We start from the raw sequence: 24427 nt of genomic DNA, 5'->3' as shown, positions 1-24427 counted from the left end.
AAAAAGACACAGTTCTGCACAGTTTATCTTTAACCTTAATTAAACAAACCTGATTTAACTAAATGAGTTCTTCAGGCTTGTTTGAAACTTAAAGGTAAATGTGTTAAAGCAAGGTTAAAACTACAATTTGATGTGTATCTGGATTCAGCCCACTTGAGGGTCATAGATACACAGAAAGGGAAATACAAAGTAGCAGGATGCAAAGGTTTATCTAAAGGAAGGTGCCCAAACTCTGTCCTGCCAATACATTTCTAGTATGCTAGTTAGAGCTTGAGTAGCTGGTTTAGATGTGTAATTGAGGTTAGAGCTATACTCACACAGGCCCACCAGGACCAAGTTTGGGCACCCCTAAATTTCCACAGTGAATAAGACACATTGTACAATCAGTTGGTACCCCACAGAAACATACAATACATCATTTATGGCTAGTTATTGATGAAATAATACTTACCAATAAAGTTTATGCTAAATTAAAACTTTTTCTAATGTATTTATGGCTTATTTGTACCTCATTTCACATATAATAATATACAGAAAACCTTGTTGTTTTACCCTGAGACAACAAACCAAAATCTAATGGGGGTCTAGGGGGAGCACATTTTATCATTGATGTATTATAAGGGACCCTCAAGCACCCAAAAATTAAGGTGACATATTTTTCCCTTCAAAAAACAAACATTCATGCCATAAAGGGTTAATAATTGATGCTAATAATAATTGATTATTTCCTGTAATCTGTATTATAATTAATCATGTATTATAATTATACAACTATATTGCACTAATATTTAACTAATGTACATGTAACTATTTTAAGTTACTAAATTTGTTACTTTTATTATGTAAACTTATGCAAGAGTTTTAGTTTTAAAATGAAAAATCTGAACGTTTTCCTAATAAGATTTCATTAGAAAAAAAAATTTAAGAAAAAAAATTACCATTACATTGAAGTTATTTATTATTTATTTTATACAACTGTAAAATCATTAACAAATGCACATCAAACCCCAAAAGTGTTCACGTGCACTAGTAACTGGTGCTAGAGAATGTGATCTTTAGCATACTTGCCAATGCACCAAAAAGCACTGAATCAAGTCTCAATTGAAGCAGTGTGAGTAAAACTGTAGGGGTAACATAGGTGCCGTGACCCAGATGGGAAGGAGCTTTAACAGCATTTCTCATTTTCCTGGTTTAAAAAAGATGTACTAGTTACTGCTGCTAGAGACTGTGGTCTTTAGCATACTTGCTAATGCACAAAGTGGCACTGATTTGAATCTCACTCGGAGCAGTGTGAGTAAAACTGGAGGGGTGACATTGGTGCTGTGACCCGTATGAGAATAAGCTTTAGTAGCGTAGCAAATAGTAGCTCTGCAAGTTAATCTCATTCCTATGGTCTAAAAAAAGTGTACTAGTTACTGGTGATAGAGACTGTGGTCTTTAGGGTACTTGCAAATGCATCCAGAGGCACTGATTTGAATCTCAATCAGAGCACTGTGAGTAAAGCTGGAGGGGTGACAATGGTGCCATGACCCGGATGAGAATGAGCTTTAGTAGCGAAGCAAGTAAATGTCATTCCTCTGGTCTTAAAAAGGTGTATTAGTGCCTGTTGCTAGAGAATGAGGTCCTTAGTGTTCTTGTTAAAGCAACCAGAGGCACTGATTTGAATCTCACTCAGAGCAGTGTGAGTAAAACTGGAGGGGTAACATTGGTGCCGTGACCCGGAGGAGAATGATCTTTAGTAGCGTAGCAAGTAAATCTCATTTCCATGGTCTAAAAAAGATGTACTGGTGACTGATGCCTGAGATTGTGACCATTAGTGTACATGCTAATGCGCCAAGGAGCACTGATTCTAATCTCACTACGACCAGAGGGAAAAAAAACTGGAGGGGTGAAAATGGTGTCGTGACCTGGATGAGAATTAGCTTTAGTAGTGTAACAAAAAGTAAATTTCTTACTGTGAGTAACTCACAGTAAGAGTACTCTACTGATCTAAAAAAAGATGTACTAGTGACTGATGCTAAAGAATGTGGTCCGGATGGGTGACAATGGTCCCGTGACCCAGATGAGAGAAGTTTAGTAACCTAGCAAGTAGCTGTGGGAGTAAATCTTACTCCGCTGTCCTAGAAATCTGCACTAGCAATTTATGGTAGAGGTGTTCTTTTTAGCAAGCCTTGACTCCTATACAAGAAACACCAGTTCAAATAATGACTGAAGTAGTGTAAGCAGATCCAGAGAGGTTATATGAATACTTTAGTGAATTATCACAACACAAAGGCACATTCAGATATATGCTAACAAAGTGAACAATAGCTTACCTGTTTTCACCCATAACCTTTCGGTCACATTACAGACCAGAGAACTGTCAGTTGGAGAGGTGCTCAGTTCAGTCATGGTACTTCCAGAGGTAGAAACAGTGGTGGTTTGAGGAGTCGTCATCGTCGTTGTGGTGGTAGTTGCCAACGTGGTTGTGGGGGGTTTGGTAGTTGTTGGTGCTACTTTTGTGGTTGTGGTGGTAGTAGTTGTTGTAGTGGTGGTGGTGGTACTCGTTGTTGGTGGTTCTGTCTCAGTTGTTGTGGTTTGGGTGGTTGTTGTAGTCGGCATGGTGGTTTCGACCTCTTTCACCATGACGACCGGAGTGGGTGGAGTCACAGTCATGGATGTCACAGTTAAGGGAGTGACAGTCGTGGTGGTCACTGTGGTGAGTTGGAGACTGTCGCTGGTCACAGTGTGAGAGTTGCTTTGTACTGTAGTAGCAGATGAACCATTTTCAGGTCTTTCAGGTGAAGTGGCGTTAGAAGCAGAAATAGAGGCTGAAGTAGTCACATTGTCTGTGAGGGTGGCGTCTGTCTCTGCCAGAGTTGTGAAAGAGGAGCCCGGGGCAGTGGGTAGATCAGGGTTCCTGGGGAATTCACTAAGAGTCTCGTCTGAAAGCAGAGAAGGTTTTGTGTGAGGGGAGTGAGATTGAGGACACACATGATGCTCGCTGATGGTGAGGAATGACACATAGGACATGTGGGAGAGGACGGATGTAGCTTGGGGGATTATTCAGTGACAGGACTTGTTGAAGTGTGTAATTTTTTGCACCACTTGCATCATAAAACAGAATATAACATGATTTTGAGTTTTATTTTTCTATTACTCGGACAAGCAGATTCAGTGTAGGGGTGTGTGATCTATGAGAGCATCATAATTTAAAGTTTAACAATGCACAAGACGAGTGTTATTGAGTATGTCAGACACTTTAGAAAACACAAACATAAACACATCTTGATAGTCCGAAGGCATTGACTGCTTAACAAAACCAATTAGAGTTCATTTAAAATAGCAGTGTAAATCCAGTGTAAAAATTATTTATTATTATATCATAAAATGCAGTTGTAAAAGGCTTGTGTCCAACCCAGGCTCAGTCTGAAAATGTACTGCTATCTACATTTCTGGAGACGTCCCAGGAGCTATGCTTTATGGCCTTTTTTGTTTTTGTTTGTTTGTTTTTGCAGCCCAAGATCGGTTACTGACTGAAGCTAAGCAGGGGTGAGCCTGGTCAGTACCTGGATGGGAGACCACTAGGGAACACTAGGTTGCTGTTGGAAGTGGTGTTAGTGAGGCCAGCAGGGGGCGCTCAACCTGTGGTCTGTGTGAGTCCTAATGCCCCAGTAAAAGTGAAGGAGATGCTATACTGTCTGTGGGCGCCGTCTTTCGGGTGAGACGTTAAACCGAGGTCCTGACTCTCTGTGGTCATTAAAAATCCCATGGCACTTCTCGTGAAAGAGCAGGGGTGTAACCCCGGTGTCCTGGCCAAAGTCCCTCTATCGGTCTTATGATCATGGCCTCCCAATCATCCCCTTTCACCAAATTGGCTCTATCACTGTCTCTCCACTCCACCAATAGCTGGTGTGTAGTGAGCACACTGGCGCCGTTGCATCATCCAAGTGGATGCTCAACACTGGTGGTGGTGTGAAGAGACCAACCCCCCCCCATCATGATTGTGAAGCGCTTTGGGTGTATGGCCATAACAATAAATGTGCTATATAAATACATATTACATTACATTACATTGTTTTTCGCAAATCCACCAGAGGGCGCTGTGTATGCTTTTCCATAAATCCACCAGAGGCCACAGTCGACTGACTAACTGACTTGCTCAATGACTGACTAACTAACTGACCGATCGACTGACCTACCCTGCCCCTTTCCTAAACCCAACCAATAGTGTTTTCAAAAGCACCGACTGACCTGCCTACCCACTTCCCTAAACTCAACTGACAGTTTTGCCAGATTTTTAACACGCTTTCAGATTTTACTACATTCTCACCCTGTTATTTACTTGTTAAATAAATTTTTTGGCTTTTGTTTTTCTCTTATCTGCTTACTGGAGCCGTTCTTCACCAGAATTGAACTCCGTTGTTGTGGTCTACTCCTCTCTGCAAGTCTGCCAATACACATGGCGAGCTACTGGACAAACTGGTAACAGCGGGAAAGCCATCCATACGGAGGTAAGTGGTGAGCTGGTAAGCTCGAAAAGGAACGGCGCCATACTCCCCCGTAGTGTTCATTTTAAAAATGAAATGCAACCATACGTACTTCTGGCTACACAATTTGCGATCTGCAGAAATGTATATATGGCTGCGTTTTCAGAACGAGCCTATGTTGTTTGTATCACATCAAAGTGTGGAATCACAAATAGGATATTGATTTTATATAAAAATTTATTAATCAAGAAACTACATTTTTATTTGTTACAAGTTTATTAAGTTTTATTTTAGACACAATATTGCCTTTTTGTTCTGTTTCGCTAAGCCAGAACAGAATATTTGTGCTTCTCAGAGCAATACCGCAGTGTTTTCTTTCTAAATCAATCTGGTTTTGGACAAAACATTTGAGTCGATGATTCAATGATCTATTCAGGCAGAGAGTCACTTGCTTTTTTTTCTAAATGAATCAACCATTTTGAATGAATCATGAGAAAAATTAGTTTTGGAATAATGTTACACACCACTAATTCAAAGTCAAATTTGAGATGTGCAAAAACCTACACACTTCAGCTTTGAAGTCAACATGAAATCACTATGCCTAAAAAACTGCAGTTCAAAATTCTGGGGTTAGTAAAGTGTTAGTAAAAAAATTTTCATCAAGGCTTCACATGATCTTGTAGAAACCATAGGCTTATTTGATGAGCAAGAAACATTTATTATTATCATCAATTATAAAATATAAATATTGTGTTCATTCTTGACAACACTTTATTTAGGATTACATTATTTACAAACCAGTTATTTAAAAATGTTAGCGGTTTTTAAGATAGTTCATAATGTGTAAGTAAATGGTTAATAAACTATTATTTACTATGAGAACTTTTTCAATACTTTTAAAAAATGTATGTGGTGATGGAAATGACATTTCAACAGTTAATCTAAATTTCCTCCATCCTGAACATGTTCTCAGATGGCACTATTCATTTTCATAGAAAACACCTCAATAATCTTTCACACAAACTTTTTAAAGCGACATTACAGTGTTGTGGTGGAAATGACACTGATACTGTGTGACAGCTATATTTTGTATAAAAATAATATTGATAATAGTCACACATTAATAACTATAAAATATTTAAATTTTTTCACGAGTGCTTCATTAAGATACCTTAATAGTTACCAGATAAATAATATTTTGAAATGTTATTTTCAATGTTGAAGTTTAAAACTCTGGGTGTGCGACAAGGTGAAAACTGATTTTGACACCTCAAAGGAGGTTGAATATTATGAAAAAAATATAATAGAAAGCTGGAATTTTTTTAAAGTAGGTTTTATTGTTAGTTTGGCAAAGAAAAAGAAATTTGAACCAAATTATATATATTTTTGGATATATAATCAAAGGACACAAAAGTGCCCGTAGTTGAAGAACTACCCATAAATAAAAATGGGTATATAAATAAATATAAATATAAAGTGTTACCTATTATAAAAGTCTAACATTTCTCAGTCCAGAAACAAAATTTTTTTTACATTTTTAATCATTGGAAATCTATTTTACTCAAACACATCTGTTGTGCATGTAAAACTGGCTATGAATGCAATTTCATGTTGACTCTACATTGATTAATGTAAAAAAAAATGTTAATGATGATGCAACCACCAAACACAATGACCTTGAAAATGATGAGGCGATGATGATGATGAACAAATGGTGAAGTATGGACGACGACAACATCAAATCACACCTGAAAAGAAACCCTTATTTAAAAAAACAAAAACATTACTTGACTGTAATACACAGCGTTCATTCTGCACCTTCCAATCTAACACTACCTGAGCTAGTGGTCAAGACACTGTTGATTTTCTCTGCCGGGGACGGTGGATTTGGCACTCTGACGTCCAGCTCCCCTGGGGACTTTTGATTGGTGCGATTGTCACTGTTGCTGGGGAGGGAGGGCAGAGAATGAGTTTCTGCAACCTGCAGGGTCTGCACTGAGGTGAACACAGGCTGCTCCCTTGTGCTTTCTGCTCTCTCTGGCGAGGAGTGGAACTGCAAGGCCAAATCCTCACCCTCCAGCAATGATGAAGAGACTGTGGTGTTTGGGGCTGCAGTTGGATCCTGGGAAGGGCTGAAGGCTTGTCCTGATGCCTCGAGCTTTGCTTCATCTGGTGAAGAAAAAAATAGAGATGTCATGGTGTGAAATAATCAACATGCAGAGGATAAATTTTGTTATTTGTTGAGCCAAGAATTTAAATACGAGACGGTATTAGAGGCAGCGGCATTAGGCTTGTGACAAACACAGATTTTTAATCAGCATTGATAATAATGCGCTGTATTTAATTCCTCTGAGACACATGAGAAACGGAGGGAGAAAGCTAATAAGATGCTTTTCTGCTTACATGTGTTGTCTTTTAAGGATGTATCGTAATTGCTATGGAATATAATTTGGACAGATTTGGAACAAAGTGCTTTGATGTGGTTTGTGATTCATATCAACAGTTGTGTTTTTGTAAGCACATTCAACTAAAAACAAGACTTTTTTTGTATTTTAGCCATTCATTTACATGACAAGAGTTGTTGAGACTTGGGTTGAAATGGGTATTAAAATCTAAAAACAAAACTGCTCAGCTTATGGTTTCATTTATGAAGGCAGGATTTTAAATACTCAGTGGTATTAGAGGCAGCAGCATTATGCTGGTGACACACACCGTTATTAAATCAGCATTAATGATAATGCGCTGTATTAAATTGCTCTGAGACAGAAATGGAGGGAGAAGGCTAATAAGTTGTTTTTCTGCTTACATGTGTGTCTTTTAAGGATACATCCTAATTGCTATTGGAATTATTTGAAACAATGTGTTTTGGTAGTCAGTTTGCGAATAATTTCAAAGCTGAGTACAAAATCCAAATACTTCCATACTATATAGTACGTTAAAACCAGAATGTGAGCCTAGTAGTACATTCCAACTCATAGAATTCCAAAAACAGTGTGTAAGAAGTACCTAGATGACCTACTACTTACGGCGAGATTCTGAAGTGGATTGGATGGATACTACGCTATCCCATCATGCACCGCACAAGAATTAATGAATGAGTGTGAAAAAAAATAAATAAATTGAGTTTTATTGATCTAATAATTCCAGCCAGCTTTTAGTGACCTTGCAATATTGTTAAAACAGAAATTTCAGTTGTTATATGTAAAAAGGCCTAAATACTTGCAAAAACATTCAAATATATTGACAGCAGATCCCTCAATGACAGAGAGAGAGATAGGGATTTGCCCTCACGATATCTTTACTGCTCTGTTCATTTAATCTAACAAATATAATGCTTAGACCATCACTGTGCCTCTCGCGATCAGTTCTCTTGTTCATTTACTCTCATCGCCATGATTTCTGGGTATTTTAACACCTTTTTGGGGATCACAGGGCCAGTATAAATTTGCAGGAGACTCGTGGAGCTTCTGGGAGAGGTCATTACGGATGGAAACAAAATAATGGAAATACAATGGCTGCAGTTGCATCAAAGAATGCATCTCTCACGCGAGTCGCACCAATAAACTAGAGGTCCCATCGCATCTGTGTATAATTTAGCTGCTGTCACTGCGACGCGAGTACATTGATCGGCCCCACACATCATTTATCTGTTGTGGTTGCTGTAGACTATGCGTAGGCCCACCCGGAATCTGCACACACAGAATTCCGCAGATTTTCCGCCGATTTCTGATTTTTAGCCCATCATTAATTCTGTTTATTTACTTGAGTAAATGTGTGTAAATCTACATTTATTCTTTTTTTTTTATTAATTTCAGTCATTTTATTGAATAATGTGAAAATGTTCATCTGATTTATGTACAATGCAGTTTGTACAGTATTATTTTCTATCTTTTACTAGATATATTATATGACAAACTTGCTTTATTTACCAAATAAAATTAATCTAATTGGATTTGCATTTTAAACATTAAATAAAAATTAAATAAGATATTATTTTTTTATTTTCCCATATTAAGGTTTTAGATTCCGTCTGCCCTTAGCTATGCATATATGGGAGCGCACGTGAGTCTTCGGTCCTGTCAGATGTAGTGCGCACTCTCATTCCTATACAGCAGAGTGTCTGTATAAAACTTCACCGTGCGCTATCCAAAGAGCAAAAATTTTTTATCACATGACCATATAGAGACAGAAATCAAATGCCGTTGTGTAAAAAGAATAGTACATGTGGCTATTTAGCTTTGTTTTGAAGGTAAAAATCCGAGCCATCAACGAACAATTTCATGGAGTTTTTTAAAAGAAGTGATCTGGCACTATATACAGTTAAAATACAATAAAATACAATTAACTGGGAAAAGCCGTTGAGAGGGCGGGGCGCCCGTCCTTATATAATAGTAGGGGAAACACAGCATTCATACTGTAAACATCATACTTTTCTAATAGCCAAGTAGTGTGTTTAAATTCAAATGCAGTACCTACTGGGTAGGTGATTTCAGACACTGCCCAAAAGTTTGATGTTAGCATATTGCTAAGCTACCCACACATTTCATAATAAGAGTGACCCAACAGCGACGACACATAATAAGAGTGTTACGTAACAGTTGTTTTTGTGTGTGTGTGTGTGTGTGTGTGTGTGTGTGTGTGTGTGTGTTTAACCATAAATTAACATGACAAAGTTCTTGAGACTTTATTTAGCAAAATGGGTTTTTAAATCTATAAGCAAAACTGCTCAGCTTATGATTTCATTTGAGATGGCAGGATTTTAAATACTCGATGGTATTAGAGGCAGCAGCATTATGCTGGTGACACACACCGTTATTTAATCAGCATTAATGATAATGCGCTGTATTAAATTGCTCTGAGACAGAAATGAAGGGAGAAGGCTAATAAGTTGATTTTCTGCTTACATGTGTGTCTTTTAGGGATGCATCCTAATTGCTATGGAATAATGACTTGGACAGTTTGAAACAGTGTGTTTTGGTGCAGTTTGAGATTCATATCAATCAATAAGATAACAGCATAAAATTACACGATAAAAGTGAGGAGGTGTTTTCGTAAAAACATTCTACTAAAACCAACACTTTTTTGTATTTTACCTATTCATTTACATGACAAGGGTTTTTGAGAGTTTGAATTGCAAAAGGGTTTTGGTGGTCAGTTTGCGATTCATTTTAAGAGTTTAATGTTAACATCTTGCTAAGATAATGGCACATTTTGACTTTTTTGTATTTTGAACATTTCATTTACACCACAAGTGTTTTTCAGACTTTAAATTGCAAATGGGTTTCGAAATCTAGAAAAATAGGCTAAGCGTATGATTTCATTTGCAAAGCCAAGATTTTAAATACACAGTGGTATTAGAGGCAGCGGCATTAGGCTTGTGACACACACACCATTATTTAATCAGCATTAATGATAATGCGCTGTATTAAATTCCTCTCAGGATATTTGAGACAGAGAAGAAATGGAGGGAAAATGCTAAAGAGTAGCTTTTCTGCTTACATAGCCTTACTTTTAAAAGCAAAACAGAAACGCTATAGAATATAAAAGTGACTGATTTGGAACAATGTATCAAGAGTGTCAATGAATCTTGCTAAGCTAGCAGCACAACACAACACTTTTATAATAAGAGTCAAGATGTGTTTAAGCAACTATGTTTAACTAAAAACAACACTCTTTTTAAGGTATTTTAACCATTCTTTAGCATTTGCGAGTGTTTTTTGATCATTTAAATTGCAAACATTTGAAAATGGATTTAGAAATAAAACAAATCATTTGATTAGACTTATGACACGCACTGTTTAATCACCATTAATGATAATGTGCATGTATTAAACTGCTGAGGAGAAATGGAAAAGAAAAAACCTTGATGAATGAAACATTTTGCCTACATATGCCATCTTTAAAGTTAGCATCTGAACAGCCGTGCAATATTTTAAATGACTGATTTAACAATGTAATTTGGTGCTCAGTTCACAATTGATTTTAAGAGTTTATTGTTAGCAACTTGCTAAGCTAACATCAAAACACTTTCATAATCCACTTGTTAAGTGTGACGTTACACGAAGCACCGTTTGGGTCCAACGCCATATCAAACTGTATGGGTAGACTCACCAAATGGTAGTAGTAAATGTTTAAAATGCAATGTAATCGTGATTGCAATATTTATGTCCTTGTTAGGCGTGATATCAGATGGCGAGAAAGTGAAGAATTTTTTATTAATTGTTAAAATGTTGTTGTCTGTGATGCAGCTAGTGCAGAGACTGACGAGTATACCATGCTTTTATATAAAATTCACCAAAAGTGGTAATAAACAAATATTTTCTCAAATCAAACGAGCAGCCGCTTGGACCCAGAAATAGTATTTCATATGTCGCCAATTGTTCACGACAAGCAAATTAGAGTAAAAAGATAGTTTGAAATCGCAAACCTTTAAAAAACATTTTATGAACATTTTATGAATGAACAGCCAGAAAAATTACCTTAAAATATATATTTCAAGAAATCATAATGATACAAAATATAACTAATGTTCCATGACATGCATTAAAATATAAATTGTATTGTAAAAAAATATTAAAATGTTCTCATGATCAAACTTCTAAACCTTTGATTTTTTTTTCTGAAAAGAACAGGATGATCACTTCAAGATATGTATTAATTAACTGTCACAGATTATGTCTTAAAAATATAGAAACATCTTTAAAATGATATACTTTTGGAAAATAAGGATTTTTCCTTATTATTAATAGTTTCAAATAGTTTCTTACCCTGTTTTGAACACGTATCTCATTTTATACTTAAAACAAGAAAAGAAAAATCTCTAATTGTAGTATAATCTCTGACAAGTTTTACTATCTTGCAATTTTGCACAATTGCAATAAATATATCATTTGTTTTAATGATTTTGATACAGTTTTCTCTATTAGTTTGGCTCATTTCTTGAAACAGGACTTATATTCTCAAAACAACATGGACAACCTTCCAAACCACTTGCCAATTGTTCACAACAGACTTGATTTTCTCACTCATTTCATCAAATTGCAAATGTCTACGTACATCTTTGCAAATGATTAGGTACAGGTAGTCAACATTTAGCACAATTTCCAAGTGAATAGATTTAGTTGATCTAAACTGATTGTTGATTCTCATTTCAATGGTTGTTCGCTCCAACATATGTCATCGCATGCACAATAGTCTGTACAATTGTCAAAATTAGTCAAAAATATAATATCATGAATACCATATATAAATCTGAGGAACATTTGATACATTTATTATAGCAAATGACAGTCAGGTAAAACTCGAACTTGATTACAGTTTTTCTCAGTCGCTTTTCTCACAACACGAGTGCATTTTTGCACAACAGTTAATCCATTTCTCAAAACATCTAGTACAAACTGCAAAACCTAGCTGATAACCTGCAAAAGTGCATCACATGCTCAAAATGGATAGTTCATTCCTCAAAAGCAAGTATTGATGTCAATCAAAGAGTCAGTGTCATCAAAATGAAAAGTCCTGACACCATTGTTTATGAACAAGATAGTCAAATGGCTTAGTCATGTTTTCATTATAACAGTTTAGTCTGTACATTATTTTCAATGCAAAAAGTCAGATTTTGGTGAAACTGCCTGAAAATGCTCAAGACAGCACTATATACTATTTGCACAGCCATTTGAAAAACATCTAAACATTTTGACTTGCAGTGCTCACGCAATGCCAAAGGGACAAAGGATTTTGAGGGCACTGACTTTTTAAATGAGATGGAAATTTAGTTTTGACACAAGAGTGAACAGTTTTGGGAAAGATATGAGCTTTTCCAAGTGAGCTATAGTGTTGTGCTAAACTGTAAGACTGCTTTACAAAAAAATCTTATAGTGTTGAGAATGTAATTCCTATTTCAGGAAATGAGCCAAACAAAATGAGAAAAAACTGTAAAGTCAAACTACAATAACATTACTCTATTGTGTAGGTTTTGAATGATTTAGCTTGCTTAAAATTTCAGAAATGAAGATCACAGCAGATCCTTTCTCGATTACTATACATTACTGCTGGAGTCGTTCAGAGATGATTAATATCATGATTAATCGACCTTTACAGCTCTTTACTTTATTTTTATCTTGGGGAACATAACGTGGACGAAGTCATACAATATAGTGACTTGTGGACATTAATCATAAATCTTTTAGCTGGTGGACTAAATTAGAAATGTGCAGGGTTTGCTTGTGTGCTGCGAGCTCTTTCTCATCTTTTACAGTGTTTCTTGTGAGCAGCCCTATGCTTAATTGCTGTTCTAGCAGTTTAATTAGCAAGCCGAAACACTTGCTATATATATATGAGAGCGAGCTGATATATAAACACACAACATAAACATAATAGACAAATTACATCTGCTCAAAATGATTCGAAACCGCAACTGAACTTCATGCTATACAGAATGCATAAATTACTTTGAGAATACGCCTTTTTAAAACAACACAAAATCTATCTTTTTCTACAGTGTGCTTAATATAATGTACTGACCACAAAACCAGCGCTCATGTTTATGTTTAATGTGGATAAAAAAATTGAATACCAATATACAACATGAAAAATACCTGGATGGATGGAAGAATGGATGAATGAATCAGTAATCAAAGGGTGGATGGACAATACTGTATATGTATAAATGGGCAGATGTATGGATTAGATGAACCGATGATAAAACAGATATACAGACAAACAGGCAGAGGGACAATGACTAGATGGACAGACGGATGGGTGGATAGATGAATAATCAATGAATGGATGTATGGATGGATGAATGAATAGATGGATGGACAAACAAATGGATAATAGATAATATAGCCATACAGGCATGGATAGACAGACAGACAGACAGACAGACAGACGGACGGACGGACGGACAGGCGGACGATGGATGAATGGATGGGATGGATGGCTGGATGGACAAACAAATGGATGATAGATAATATAACCATACAAGCATAGATAGATGGATGGATGGATGGACGGACGGACGGACGGACAGACAGATAAACAAATGGATGATATATAGTGTAGCCATACAGGCATAGATAGATAAACAGATAGACAGACGGACAGACAGACGGACAGACAGACAGACATATGGATGGATAGATGGATGGATGGATGGACGAACGGACAGACGGACAGACAGACAAACAAATGGATGGTATATAGTATAGCCATACAGGCATAGATAGATAGACAGATAGACAGACAGACGGACGGACAGACAGACAGACATATTGATGGATAGATGGATGGATGGATGGATGGATGGACGGACGGACGGACAGACAGACAGACAGACAAACAAATGGATGATATATAGTATAGCCATACAGGCATAGATAGATAGACAGATAGACAGACAGACGGACGGACGGACAGACAGACAGACAGACAGACATATGGATGGAAAGATGGATGGATGGAGACAGACAGACAGACAGACAGACAGACAGACAGACAGACAGACAGATAGATCGATAGATAGATAGATAGATAGATAGATAGATAGATAGATAGATAGATAGATAGATAGATAGATAGATAGATAGATAGATAGATAGATAGATAGATAGATAGATAGATAGATAGATAGATAGATAGATAGATAGATAGATAGATAGATGGATGGGCAATGTATGGATAGATAGATAGATAGATGGATGGATGGATGGATGGATGGATGGATGGATGGATGGATAGGTGGATGGATGGGTGGAAAATGACTGGATGTACAGACGGATGAATGGAGAGATGGAAAGACAAATGACAGATAGACAGACAAACAGACATGACAAGGCCATTTAATTTAATAGGATGTTCTGACTGGAATATAAGATGCTAATTAAAGAAGATTTTATGCTGAATGTGTGTGCGTGCAGGTTTTGTAAGCGGTCACGTTGAAATTCCTCTCCTCCAACAGAAAGCCACCTGCTCTGACAGTTTGAACATATGGGATTGTCCTGATTAACAGGCAGCTAGAGAGAAGATGAGATGTCGTGTGAAGGGGGCTCTTGCCGTACATCCAACCCATCGGCCTAATGACTGCACTTCCTGTGAACGCGTTCTGGACCTTTAAACACACTTGCAGCCGTCCCGAAAAAAATTTATGTCCCCTATAATGGGTCACGTGACTCTGGTCAGTGAGCTGAGCCAATCAAACTCTCCTGCTAGGCAGAATGGAACGAGTGGATTGGAAGTCCAAGCGATGGATGCCAAGAGCTTCTCCCCAAGTGCATGGCCTGGTCTCAATCAGGTTCAGTTGCTACTGCATATTGTTCTATAAATGGGAGCTTTCTAATCAATGATGTCAAGTGTTAAACATGAAAGGCATTTTTTATACTCTTGAAGCGAGCTCTTGTCCTCGTTTAATGTAACTGGAGATAGGAGAGCAAGAGATGGACCTTCTCCATTATGAGGACAGGTGGTGAAGGGGGCTGATGGGTAACTGGCCAAAGCCATCCAAGCTCATGAGGGAGTATATGGGGAACCAAAGGATGGAGTCACACCATTCCAGCAGGACAGATCCGCGTCCGCAGTCTATACATAGATTCCATCTGCTTTTGTTGCATCTTGTTGTGGCATTGCGACGGTAACAGCACTACATCTGTTTGTCATATGAAAAATAATATTTATTTCATTTTAAAATTAGTTCACACTAAAATTAATAATTTGTATTTCCAAACCCACATGAACAGGTGAATTGTTGGATGTGTTGAAAACTTTTATTTCAATAAACTAAAACAAACGAGCTTAAAAAATGGAAAACAAATTATCACAAAATACACAAAAAAAACCCTTAGCCTTTTCCCTTACCTCTGCCCCCTCGTTTTGCACATTCCTGTGAAGGGGTAGGGGTGTCCCCATTCTCTTTAGCTTGAAGGCGTAGGGCTAAGGTGAAGGGGTGAATACCCCTTCGAACAAAGATTTTTTTCAGGACCACACTCGAAACCAAGGGGTAAGAAAATTTCCCAGAATACACCAGCCACAACAGCAGGATCACACCACACGTAAGTTAGGAGATCCACAAATTTGTATTTTGTTGTCTTTATTAAGAATTTTTACAACAAACAAGCATATGTTTTATTATATTCATTACCACGTTCGTGTCTATCCATCATGTTTTAAAAACAATTTGATAAAATAAAAACCGCTACATTTCGCCATCTAAATTTCACTTGATGACACTCAAATACCCTGTCAGCAATGTCTGGTGGCTGGGAATAAGCTTTTTACAGTATCTGCTACAATGTTAATGTTGTTTTTGGTGTGTTTATATAAATGAATTCGTCCACTGTGTAATAGCGCAGTACAGTTTCGATCTTATTGTCACATTATATCCTTATGATAACATAATATATGCCTTCAGTGATTTCCTGAAGATAAAATACCAAAAAAATAACACAACTGGAATAACTACAGCAGTCGCGATCGTCTGATCTCATATGAAGCATGAGACTGCAATGACATATGATGATGGTGCAGGTGCTGTAGTGCTGTCCCAATTCTTAGGGGTAAATTTTAAAGCCCTTCCCCTTCTCCCTCAAACCAAGGGGAAGGGGTAGGGGTACAGAAATAGAATGGGATTGGGCCTAAGTATTCTAAGGCCATCTATATTTGCGTGTGGGGGAGAGGAGAACGTGTTATTCCACAAAATGTGAATTTAATCAGTAATTTGCTGAAAGTTTAAGTTACAATGTCCAGTAAAAGTAGCAATATGTAAACAAACTATGTGAATGATTAAGCTGCTCTTCGAAAGTAAAATGAATAATGTCCAGTTTATGAAATCAGTTATAAATTAATTAGTTTGAACTAAAATACCTCCCTGAAACCAAAGATTTATAATGTCCCATTTGTAAACAAATAGATCATCAATGCATCAAGTCGCATCAAGTCAAGTTAAGCTTTAAGGTTATTGCACACTGAATCCGAATTTTTTTGTCCATAATTTTTGCACTTTAAAAAATAAATTCGACCTCAGGTTGTGTGAATCATATTGACACACTGCCTCCGAAACTTTCATTCATCATGAAAAAAATTCAAACTGGGTTGGATTTTTTTTTTCATTTTACACATTTTAAAAAGCACTTTTAGGGACAGTTCAGAGCGACTGAGCGAAAAGCTAAATACAGCATGCCTTCATTTGAGCCACAGATTACTTTATGACAAACACTGCATAATATAAGACAGAATGACTAAGTGGAACACCTACAATAAAAAACAAACAAACAGGAAAGCGAAGACGAGTGGAACGATATTGTCTGCCGCTCCAGAAGCATTAATAGACAAATTAATAAGAAAGAAAAACAGCACATCATTAATATAAGAATGATGTGGTTTCAAAGTCATAAACCTAACAAACACAGGTCATTTGTACAAGCTGTCGCAGAATTGCTGCCACATCATGAGGAAATACAACAACCAGCACCTTAAAAAACACAACAGGCGGCCATATGAGGAGTGTCTTGCAAAAAAGTCAACGGACAGTATTGCCAATGACACTCAATCTAGTATATGTTGGAGTCAGTTAATATGTTTTTAGTTTCTTTTTTTTAAGTAACACTTACTGCAGTAAGAAGCTACGATACATTTTATTGAGCTGAATCTTGACTATAAAATTAAAATCACAATCGCAATATCTGTCCGAAAAATCGCAATTAGATATTTGCCCCAAATCGCACAGCCCTAGTGTTTGTGTGTGTGTGTGTGTGTGTCCATACATTTGACGTACTGCCCATTGACCTAATCATCTCATGGTCCGCTTCAGTACGTTGCTCCGATACGTCAAACCGGCCGGCCATCTATTATAATGTCTGTAGACACTGCCAGTCTCTGTTCCGGATTTATTTACATACAGTATGTAAACATGTGAAGTAGCTCTGTTATTTACAGACGATCTCATCTCTGTTGTTCATAGACAATGTTGTTCTGTTGGCTTCATCGAACATGGACCTTCAGCATGCTGTGGGGCGGTTTGCTGCCGAGTGTGACGCGGCTGGGTTGAGAATCAGCACCTCGAAGTCCGAGGCCATGGTGCTCCACCAGAAAAAGATGGCTGGCCATCTCCAGGTTAAGGGAAAGTCCTTACCCCAGGTGGAGGAGTTCAAGTATCTTGGGGTTTTGTTTACGAGTGAGGGAAAGATGGAACATGAGATTGAAATGCGGATTGGTCAAGTGTCACAAGCAATATATCAAAATTTTACAGATTTCCTGAAATAAGCTTTACATTTGGGTAAAATCCAGCACAGCTCTTTGATAAGGAGGAGAACTTTCCTTCCTCTCTATGTAGGCTAGTATTGGACGAACACAATATGTAGCCTATTCCTCTTTCTTGTTCTACTTTGGAGAAGAGAGGAGAACAACGTATCACTGCTTGAATTGACTCTGAAATTTTTGCGTTTTGTACTAGATTTATTGTACGTGACAATTTTTTCACATATGAATACAAAAAAAATGCACATATAAATTTCGGACTTCAGTGTGCAAAGACCTTTATTGTCATTTCGCTACGTGTGTGGACATACTGTACAGTGGAAGGAAAGGTGCCTTTCAGGGCCACTGTGCTACATAAATACACATAATCAGAAATATTAACTCAGCACTGAACGTAGGAGTTATTTAAAACTAACATACCCGAGTGGTAATCTAACTACTAACTATACATATTCTATAAATACTTGACTAAACACATAACCTAAGACAGACTAGATCCGTACTTTTACATTAGACAGAACAATAGTGTGCAAGATATTGGCCTCAGAATACTTGGATTAGCCACATCAACTGCTTTAATAATATTTTATGATGCATCTTAACTTTGGAATGTCCAGTTCCCATTCACTATAACTGAATATAAAACAACAATATATAATTCAAATCTCAAACTGTGCTCTATAGAGTAAATAAAGTGGAACAACTTCAGAGCACGTAATTTATGACAAAGAATTGAGTGAGCTATCACTCTATGAAGTGTTGCACTATAAATCAAAATATTGTCTTTAAAAAACAAAGATGTAATCACATTTTGGTAAACCTGTGGCACATTTCATATTTGCAACATGATAAAATTATGCAGCAAAGCAGATTAGGGTGTCTGTGTGCACTGAAGCAGATTAAATGCTTTGACATAGAATGGGATGTCATCCAAACAAACACCCATCAACCCTCTGGAGAGAAAGCAGTTTGAGCCATGCATATCAAAATTATTACACACTGACTGTAGACATCAGACAGAAGTCTTAGCTTTAAAAGTATTAGTATCATGTATGGTTCGCATATGATATTACAGACTCAAAAAATGGGCTCAAGATTTTGTTTTAAATATATACTAAAATACATGTTGGCTAAACTAAACAATTATACTTGTATATTATACCACCCATTCTCCATCCTGTATGTTATGCTGTACAAACTTAACAAGCAAACCTGTATATTATACCATCCATCCTCCATCCTGTATGTTATATTGTACAATGTACCTCGGTTTCCTTAAATTATAAACAACTTGTGTTTCTTCTCACACTAATTATGATTATAGTTCAGATTATACATTAATAAAGAGTTATCTACCCACAGTTCCTTGCACGAAAGAGTAAAAAACTTTTATCACTTTTAGTGTGTGTCTTTTAAACTAATGAATTTTCATTTACTGTGGGAAACAAACCATCCGGGCAACTTGATGTCAAAGTTACAACAAAAAACACGCTAAAAACACGTCAAAAATGCAAATCAATTTGATGTCAATTTGATTATCTTAAAAAGGTAGTCAATAGACATCTAACATTGGCCTTATAAAACACATCAAACTCAATTACAGGTCTGTCCTGTAATCAATTTTTTTATGTGTTCTTGATGGCAATTTTAGATGTCAATTTGATGTCATTTTAACATCAAGATAGTTTACATAGTTTACATGTTGTAGGGATCCAAGATCCAGGGTAATTTTGTAATTGAAACTCAGATGAATGGATCAGGGTGGGGCCAAGTTGAAGCACTCACTCTGTTCCCCCGGGCTCTGCAATGGTTGGAAAAATTCCAAATTGAACCAAAACAAACATTTACTATTGGCTTAAGATGCAATGAAAATTCTGGAAATGCAACCAGCAAAACCTGAGGAAAAAAAAAGAACTGCGCATACGAGCTGAAAAGCGAGGAGTGGGTATGAAGATGGATGCACATTGGGTTCGGTGCGCATGGGGACTATACCAAAAAGCTAGCAGAACTGTATCAAAAAAATTTGAGCAGCCGATGTGAGGTGGGGAAGGGGGGGGGGGGGGGGGGTGGAGATTGAAATACGGGAGACTCTCAAAAAAACAGGAGTGTTGGCAGGTATGCTTGTGACTGTGGTCTTTAGCATCCTTGTTAGCTTGCCCCATACTATGTTGAGATGCCAATTTGAATCCAACTTGGAGCCGGGGAAAGTAGAACAGGTGGAGGGGTTGCATTGGAGCGTGACCCGGATGATAGTAGTAAGGTTGTTAATGTTCCTGTTGCCCATGCAAGAGAGGTGCTATGACCCAGATTTTGCATGTGGGGGTTAAGAACTGTCCAAGTAAACCTAGCAGCACACACTAGAGGCTTGTTAGCATGCCTGCTTTAAATGCCTGAAATGCTGGTTTGAATCTCACTTAAACCCAGACAAAGAGTATTTTCACGTATTATGATCCAATCGTAGTATCAGATAATAAAAACAATGTACTGAAGGATTACTTGGAACTCAAATAGTGCTCTAAAAATAACAGGGCATATGTGTAAATCACTGAATGACTGACTGCACCGATCGACTGACCCACCCTCCTCCTTCCCTAAACTCAACAATAGTGTTTTCAAAAGCACTGGTAAGCGCAAAAACGAACAATGTCATACTTCCCCGTAGCATTCGTTTTAAAAATGAAATGCAGCCAAACGTACTTCTGGCTACATAATTTGCGACCTCCAGAAATGTATACTGGGCTACATTTTCATAATGAGCCTGTGTTGGTAAATCATTATATTAAAATGGTACATTTTTGTTTTCTTTTTAAAAGCTGTTTAGGACCATGTTCATTAATCACAAGAGGTTCAAAACACCAATTATGCCAGTCAGAGATGATAAATAAATTACATATAAAGCATAAGTCATACTCCTCAAAACTGCTTCTAATGATAGTGCCTTGTAGCTACTTAACAATGAAGAGCTGCCAACGAGAAAATAAAATAAGAAACAATTGACTCCCATTTCAACCAACTGCTCCCAGCAGGGCAGGGTTGGGTAAGGCCAGACTAAATTAAGACAGCACAGCACAGCACATTTGCAGCGGGTATTTGTGTTTACATTCAGATTCTATTCCTGGAATTTGCTGTTCAGGCACTTGACGTTGTTCAAATAGGGTCTGAGGGTGATTAACAACTACAGAATTTTAATTTTCGATTTTAAAGCTCTGTCTTTTTTTCCTCTTAAGGGAAAGGAAATGGATGCAGCATAATATATGAACAGCTGATGCAAAAAAACCAACACCTTAGGGCCTTCCTTAAACTAAGCAACAACCCACATCCTTCGGTGTATTTTGAAATGCTGCAAGCAAAAAAAATTAGGGGCATGGCGGACACACGCATCCCACACACACACACACCAACACCATCACTGTTTTTAGATGAGGCAGGGGATAAATCTGAGAGACAGGGAACAGTGTGCTCTTGGCGGGAGCTGAGGTAACAGCAGTGGCAAGCAGATTTGAGATTTGAGCTGTATTAAAGTTTATCCTTCTGCTGATGGCTATATGTGTTTTTAGAGTCGATATTGGCCAGCACACCTGCTGAGAACACAGGGATGGGGAAGTACTGCAAAGCACAGCCCTTCTTTAAATAATTGAAGCGCTGGCCAAGTATCATCTGAAAGCAACATGACATGGCTGAACTGCGCATCGATGGCTGTGTTAAACATTACTGTCTTTAAAGTCACTGTCAAGCCAACAAGTCTTGTCTTCTCGACTGGCAAGAAGGGGGGAAAATCTATCACATGAGATAGACCAATTGGATACCACAATGATCCAACAAGCCAATCAATTTCTGTCCCACTTTCATTTTAAATGAAAGTCATTTATCTCATACACTCAAAAAATGACTTTTACTGCTTGTTGAAATAACACAATTATTACATTTTTAAAGACAACTGAACGGCTTTATGTTCGATCTACGTTAATTTGAAAATCAATAATAATAATAATAAAAATCATTCATTCATTTGCTTTGGGAGAACATGAAGGGATTTTGTGGAACCTGGTATTTTTTTACTGTGAATTTCACCGGCCACTTGATTAGGTATACCTTACTAGTACCAGGTCAGACCCCCTTTTGCCTTCAGAAATGCCTTAGATTTTGGTCCATGTTGACATGATAGCATCACGCAGTTGCTGCAGATTTGTCAGCTGCACATTCATGATGCGAATCTCCCGTTCCACCACATCCTAAAGGTGCTTTATTGGATTGGGAAGTGGTAACTGTGGAGGCCATTTTCAAGAAACCAGTCTGCGTTGATTGAGCTTTATGACATGGCGTGTTATCCTGCTGGAAGTAGCCATCAAAAGATTGGTACACTGTGGTCATAAAGCGATGGATATTGTCAGCAACAATACTCTGTGGGGATGTGGGGTTGACACAATGCTCGATTGGTATTAATGGGTCCAAAGTGTGCCAAGAGAACATCCTCCACACCATTACACCACCACCACTAGTCTAAACCACTGACTCAAGGCAGGATGGAACCATGCTTTCATGTTGTTAATGCAAAATTCTGACTACAGACTATTAGCTGTAACCAGTCTAGCCATTCTCCTCTGACCTCTGGCATCAAGAGGCATTTGCACTCACAGAACTGCCGCTCACTGGATATTTTTCTTTTTTCGGACCATTCTCTGTAAACCCTAAACATGGTTGTGCGTGAAAATCCCAGTACATCAGCAGTTTCTGAAATACTCAGACCAGCTCACCTGGTACCAACAACCATGCCACATTCAAAGTCACATAAATAACCTTTCTTCCCCATTCTGATGCTCAGTTTAAACTACAGCAGATCGTCTTGACATTGTCTAAATGCTAAAATGCATTTAGTTGCTGCCATATGATTGGCTAATTAGAAATATGCGTTAACGAGCATTTGGACAGATGTACCTAAAAAAAAATATTATCCCAACTTATTTTTAATATTGATTAATGATAAAGAATCATTTGGTATAAATAGTATACTGAATAAATACTAGTAGCAAAGGAACATGTACTAGGAATATTATTAATATGATTATTTGGTACAGTATGTGCCTTATTTTAAAGTACAATCTTGCAACATTATGTTCATTCATATTCATTTTGTGCAATAAGTAGTGATCAGGAAGGATAGATTGCGTTCAGGAATTACAGCCCTGGGAATCAAATGTCAAAATGCAAACTGTATAACCTCTGAATATAAAGCCATTAAGTCATATATCTTTTACTATCATGCCATTTCAAACCCCATTGTTGTAATCATTTTGACAAGACATTTTAAAGGGACATTACACTATTTTTCATGCTTATTTTACAAGTCCCTTAGAGTATTTTTTTAATCCATTTAGCCGATCTCTGTGTCTGGCGGAAGCACTTTTAGCTTAGCTTAACCTAAATCATTGAATTGGATTGAACCATTAGCATCTTGCTCAAAAAATGTCAAAAAGAGTTTTGATAATTTTCTTATTTAAAGCATGACTCTTCTGTAGTTAGATCATGTACTAAGACGAAAATTTGTGAGATGCTAACGGTCTAATCTGAATAAATTATTTATGCTAAGCTAAGCTAAAAGTGCTCTAGCCAAACCCAAAAATCGCCTGAATGGATTCAAAAATGCTAAAACTCAACTGTTTAACTCTAGGGGACTTGTAAAATGAGCCTATTTCTAAAACAAAATTGAAGTGTGCGTTTAAAGGACTGTCACATAGCTTTTGCACCAAACAAGTTCAACATGATTAAAAAGGACAGGAACAAATTGGTTTTAGGAACACTGAAGTAGTTGGTATTCCTCACACAATTTTGTTTGGCTTTTGAAGACATTGAGCCCACTATACATAATAGAGTCATTTTATAATACATTTATAGTGGTTTTAGGTTCTTTAAAACATTTATGTTCCACTGAATAAAAAAAATAGCATTTGGGTCTGGAATGACATGACATGGTGAGTAAATAAAACATATCTCATAAATAATATTACATACAGTACATAAATATTCAACCCAGTTTCATTCTGATTACATATCCTTATATACATTTCTGAAGAGCAAAATATGTCCCAGAAGCTACGTTTTTGTAAAGTTTTTTTTTTTGCGAATCCACGAGAGGCGAATTAGATCTCAAACTTCTCTGGCGAGTGCCATTCACACCTGCTGTTCTTACGTAAATCGACCAGAGGCAGCTGTCTAATGACTGAATGACTGACTGACCAATCGACCGACTCACCGTCTCCCTTCCCAAAACCCAGCCAATAGTGTTTTAAATAGTACTGATTCACTCACTCACCCCTTTCCCTAAACCCAACCATAGTGTTTCAAAAAGCAATCCAGAAAAAAATCCCTCCCTTGATTTTAGTTTTCAGATTTTACCACATTCTCACCCTGTTATTTACTTGTTTATTTTATTGTTTAGCTTTTGTTTTGCTTTACCAGACTTGAACCCTGTTGTCGCGGTCAACTCCTTTTTGCCTCGCAAGTCCGCAGACGTACATGTAAAGCTACCGGACAAACTAGTAACAGCGGAAAAGCCGACTATCCGAAGGTAAGCCGTCAGCTGGTAAGACAGAAAAGGAACGGCGTCATACTGCCCCGTAGAGTTCATTTTAAAGACAAAATGCAGCCATTTGTAGCTCTGGATACATCATTCGCAATCTACAGAAATGTAAGTAGGGCTACGTTTTCAGAATGAG

General features: G+C 37.3%; 1 protein-coding gene across 8 annotated transcripts in view; it reads right to left on the bottom strand.

Annotated features, from left to right (window-relative positions):
- kiaa1549la (KIAA1549-like a) overlaps window positions 1-24427 on the bottom strand; it is a 128379-nt gene that overhangs the window by 71034 nt on the left and 32918 nt on the right. For 4 of the 8 annotated variants that reach the window (XM_073942981.1, XM_073942982.1, XM_073942983.1 and 1 more), the window contains exons 2-4: window positions 6306-6638; window positions 6146-6217; window positions 2316-2924 (exon numbers count right to left, since the gene is read on the bottom strand). In XM_073942981.1, coding sequence (XP_073799082.1) covers window positions 2316-2655 — 340 coding nt within the window. In that variant the 5' untranslated portion in view covers window positions 2656-2924; window positions 6146-6217; window positions 6306-6638. The remainder of the gene's footprint in view (window positions 1-2315; window positions 2925-6145; window positions 6218-6305; window positions 6639-24427) is intronic. The other 4 variants (XM_005174360.5, XM_009297940.4, XM_009297941.4 and 1 more) reach the window with 1 other exon arrangement.

The sequence above is a fragment of the Danio rerio genome, chromosome 25 (genome assembly GCF_049306965.1).
Source record: "Danio rerio strain Tuebingen ecotype United States chromosome 25, GRCz12tu, whole genome shotgun sequence".
Lineage (NCBI taxonomy): Eukaryota > Metazoa > Chordata > Actinopteri > Cypriniformes > Danionidae > Danio > Danio rerio.
Note: the sequence above shows the minus strand (reverse complement) of the source record. Positions and strands in the feature narration are given on the sequence as shown.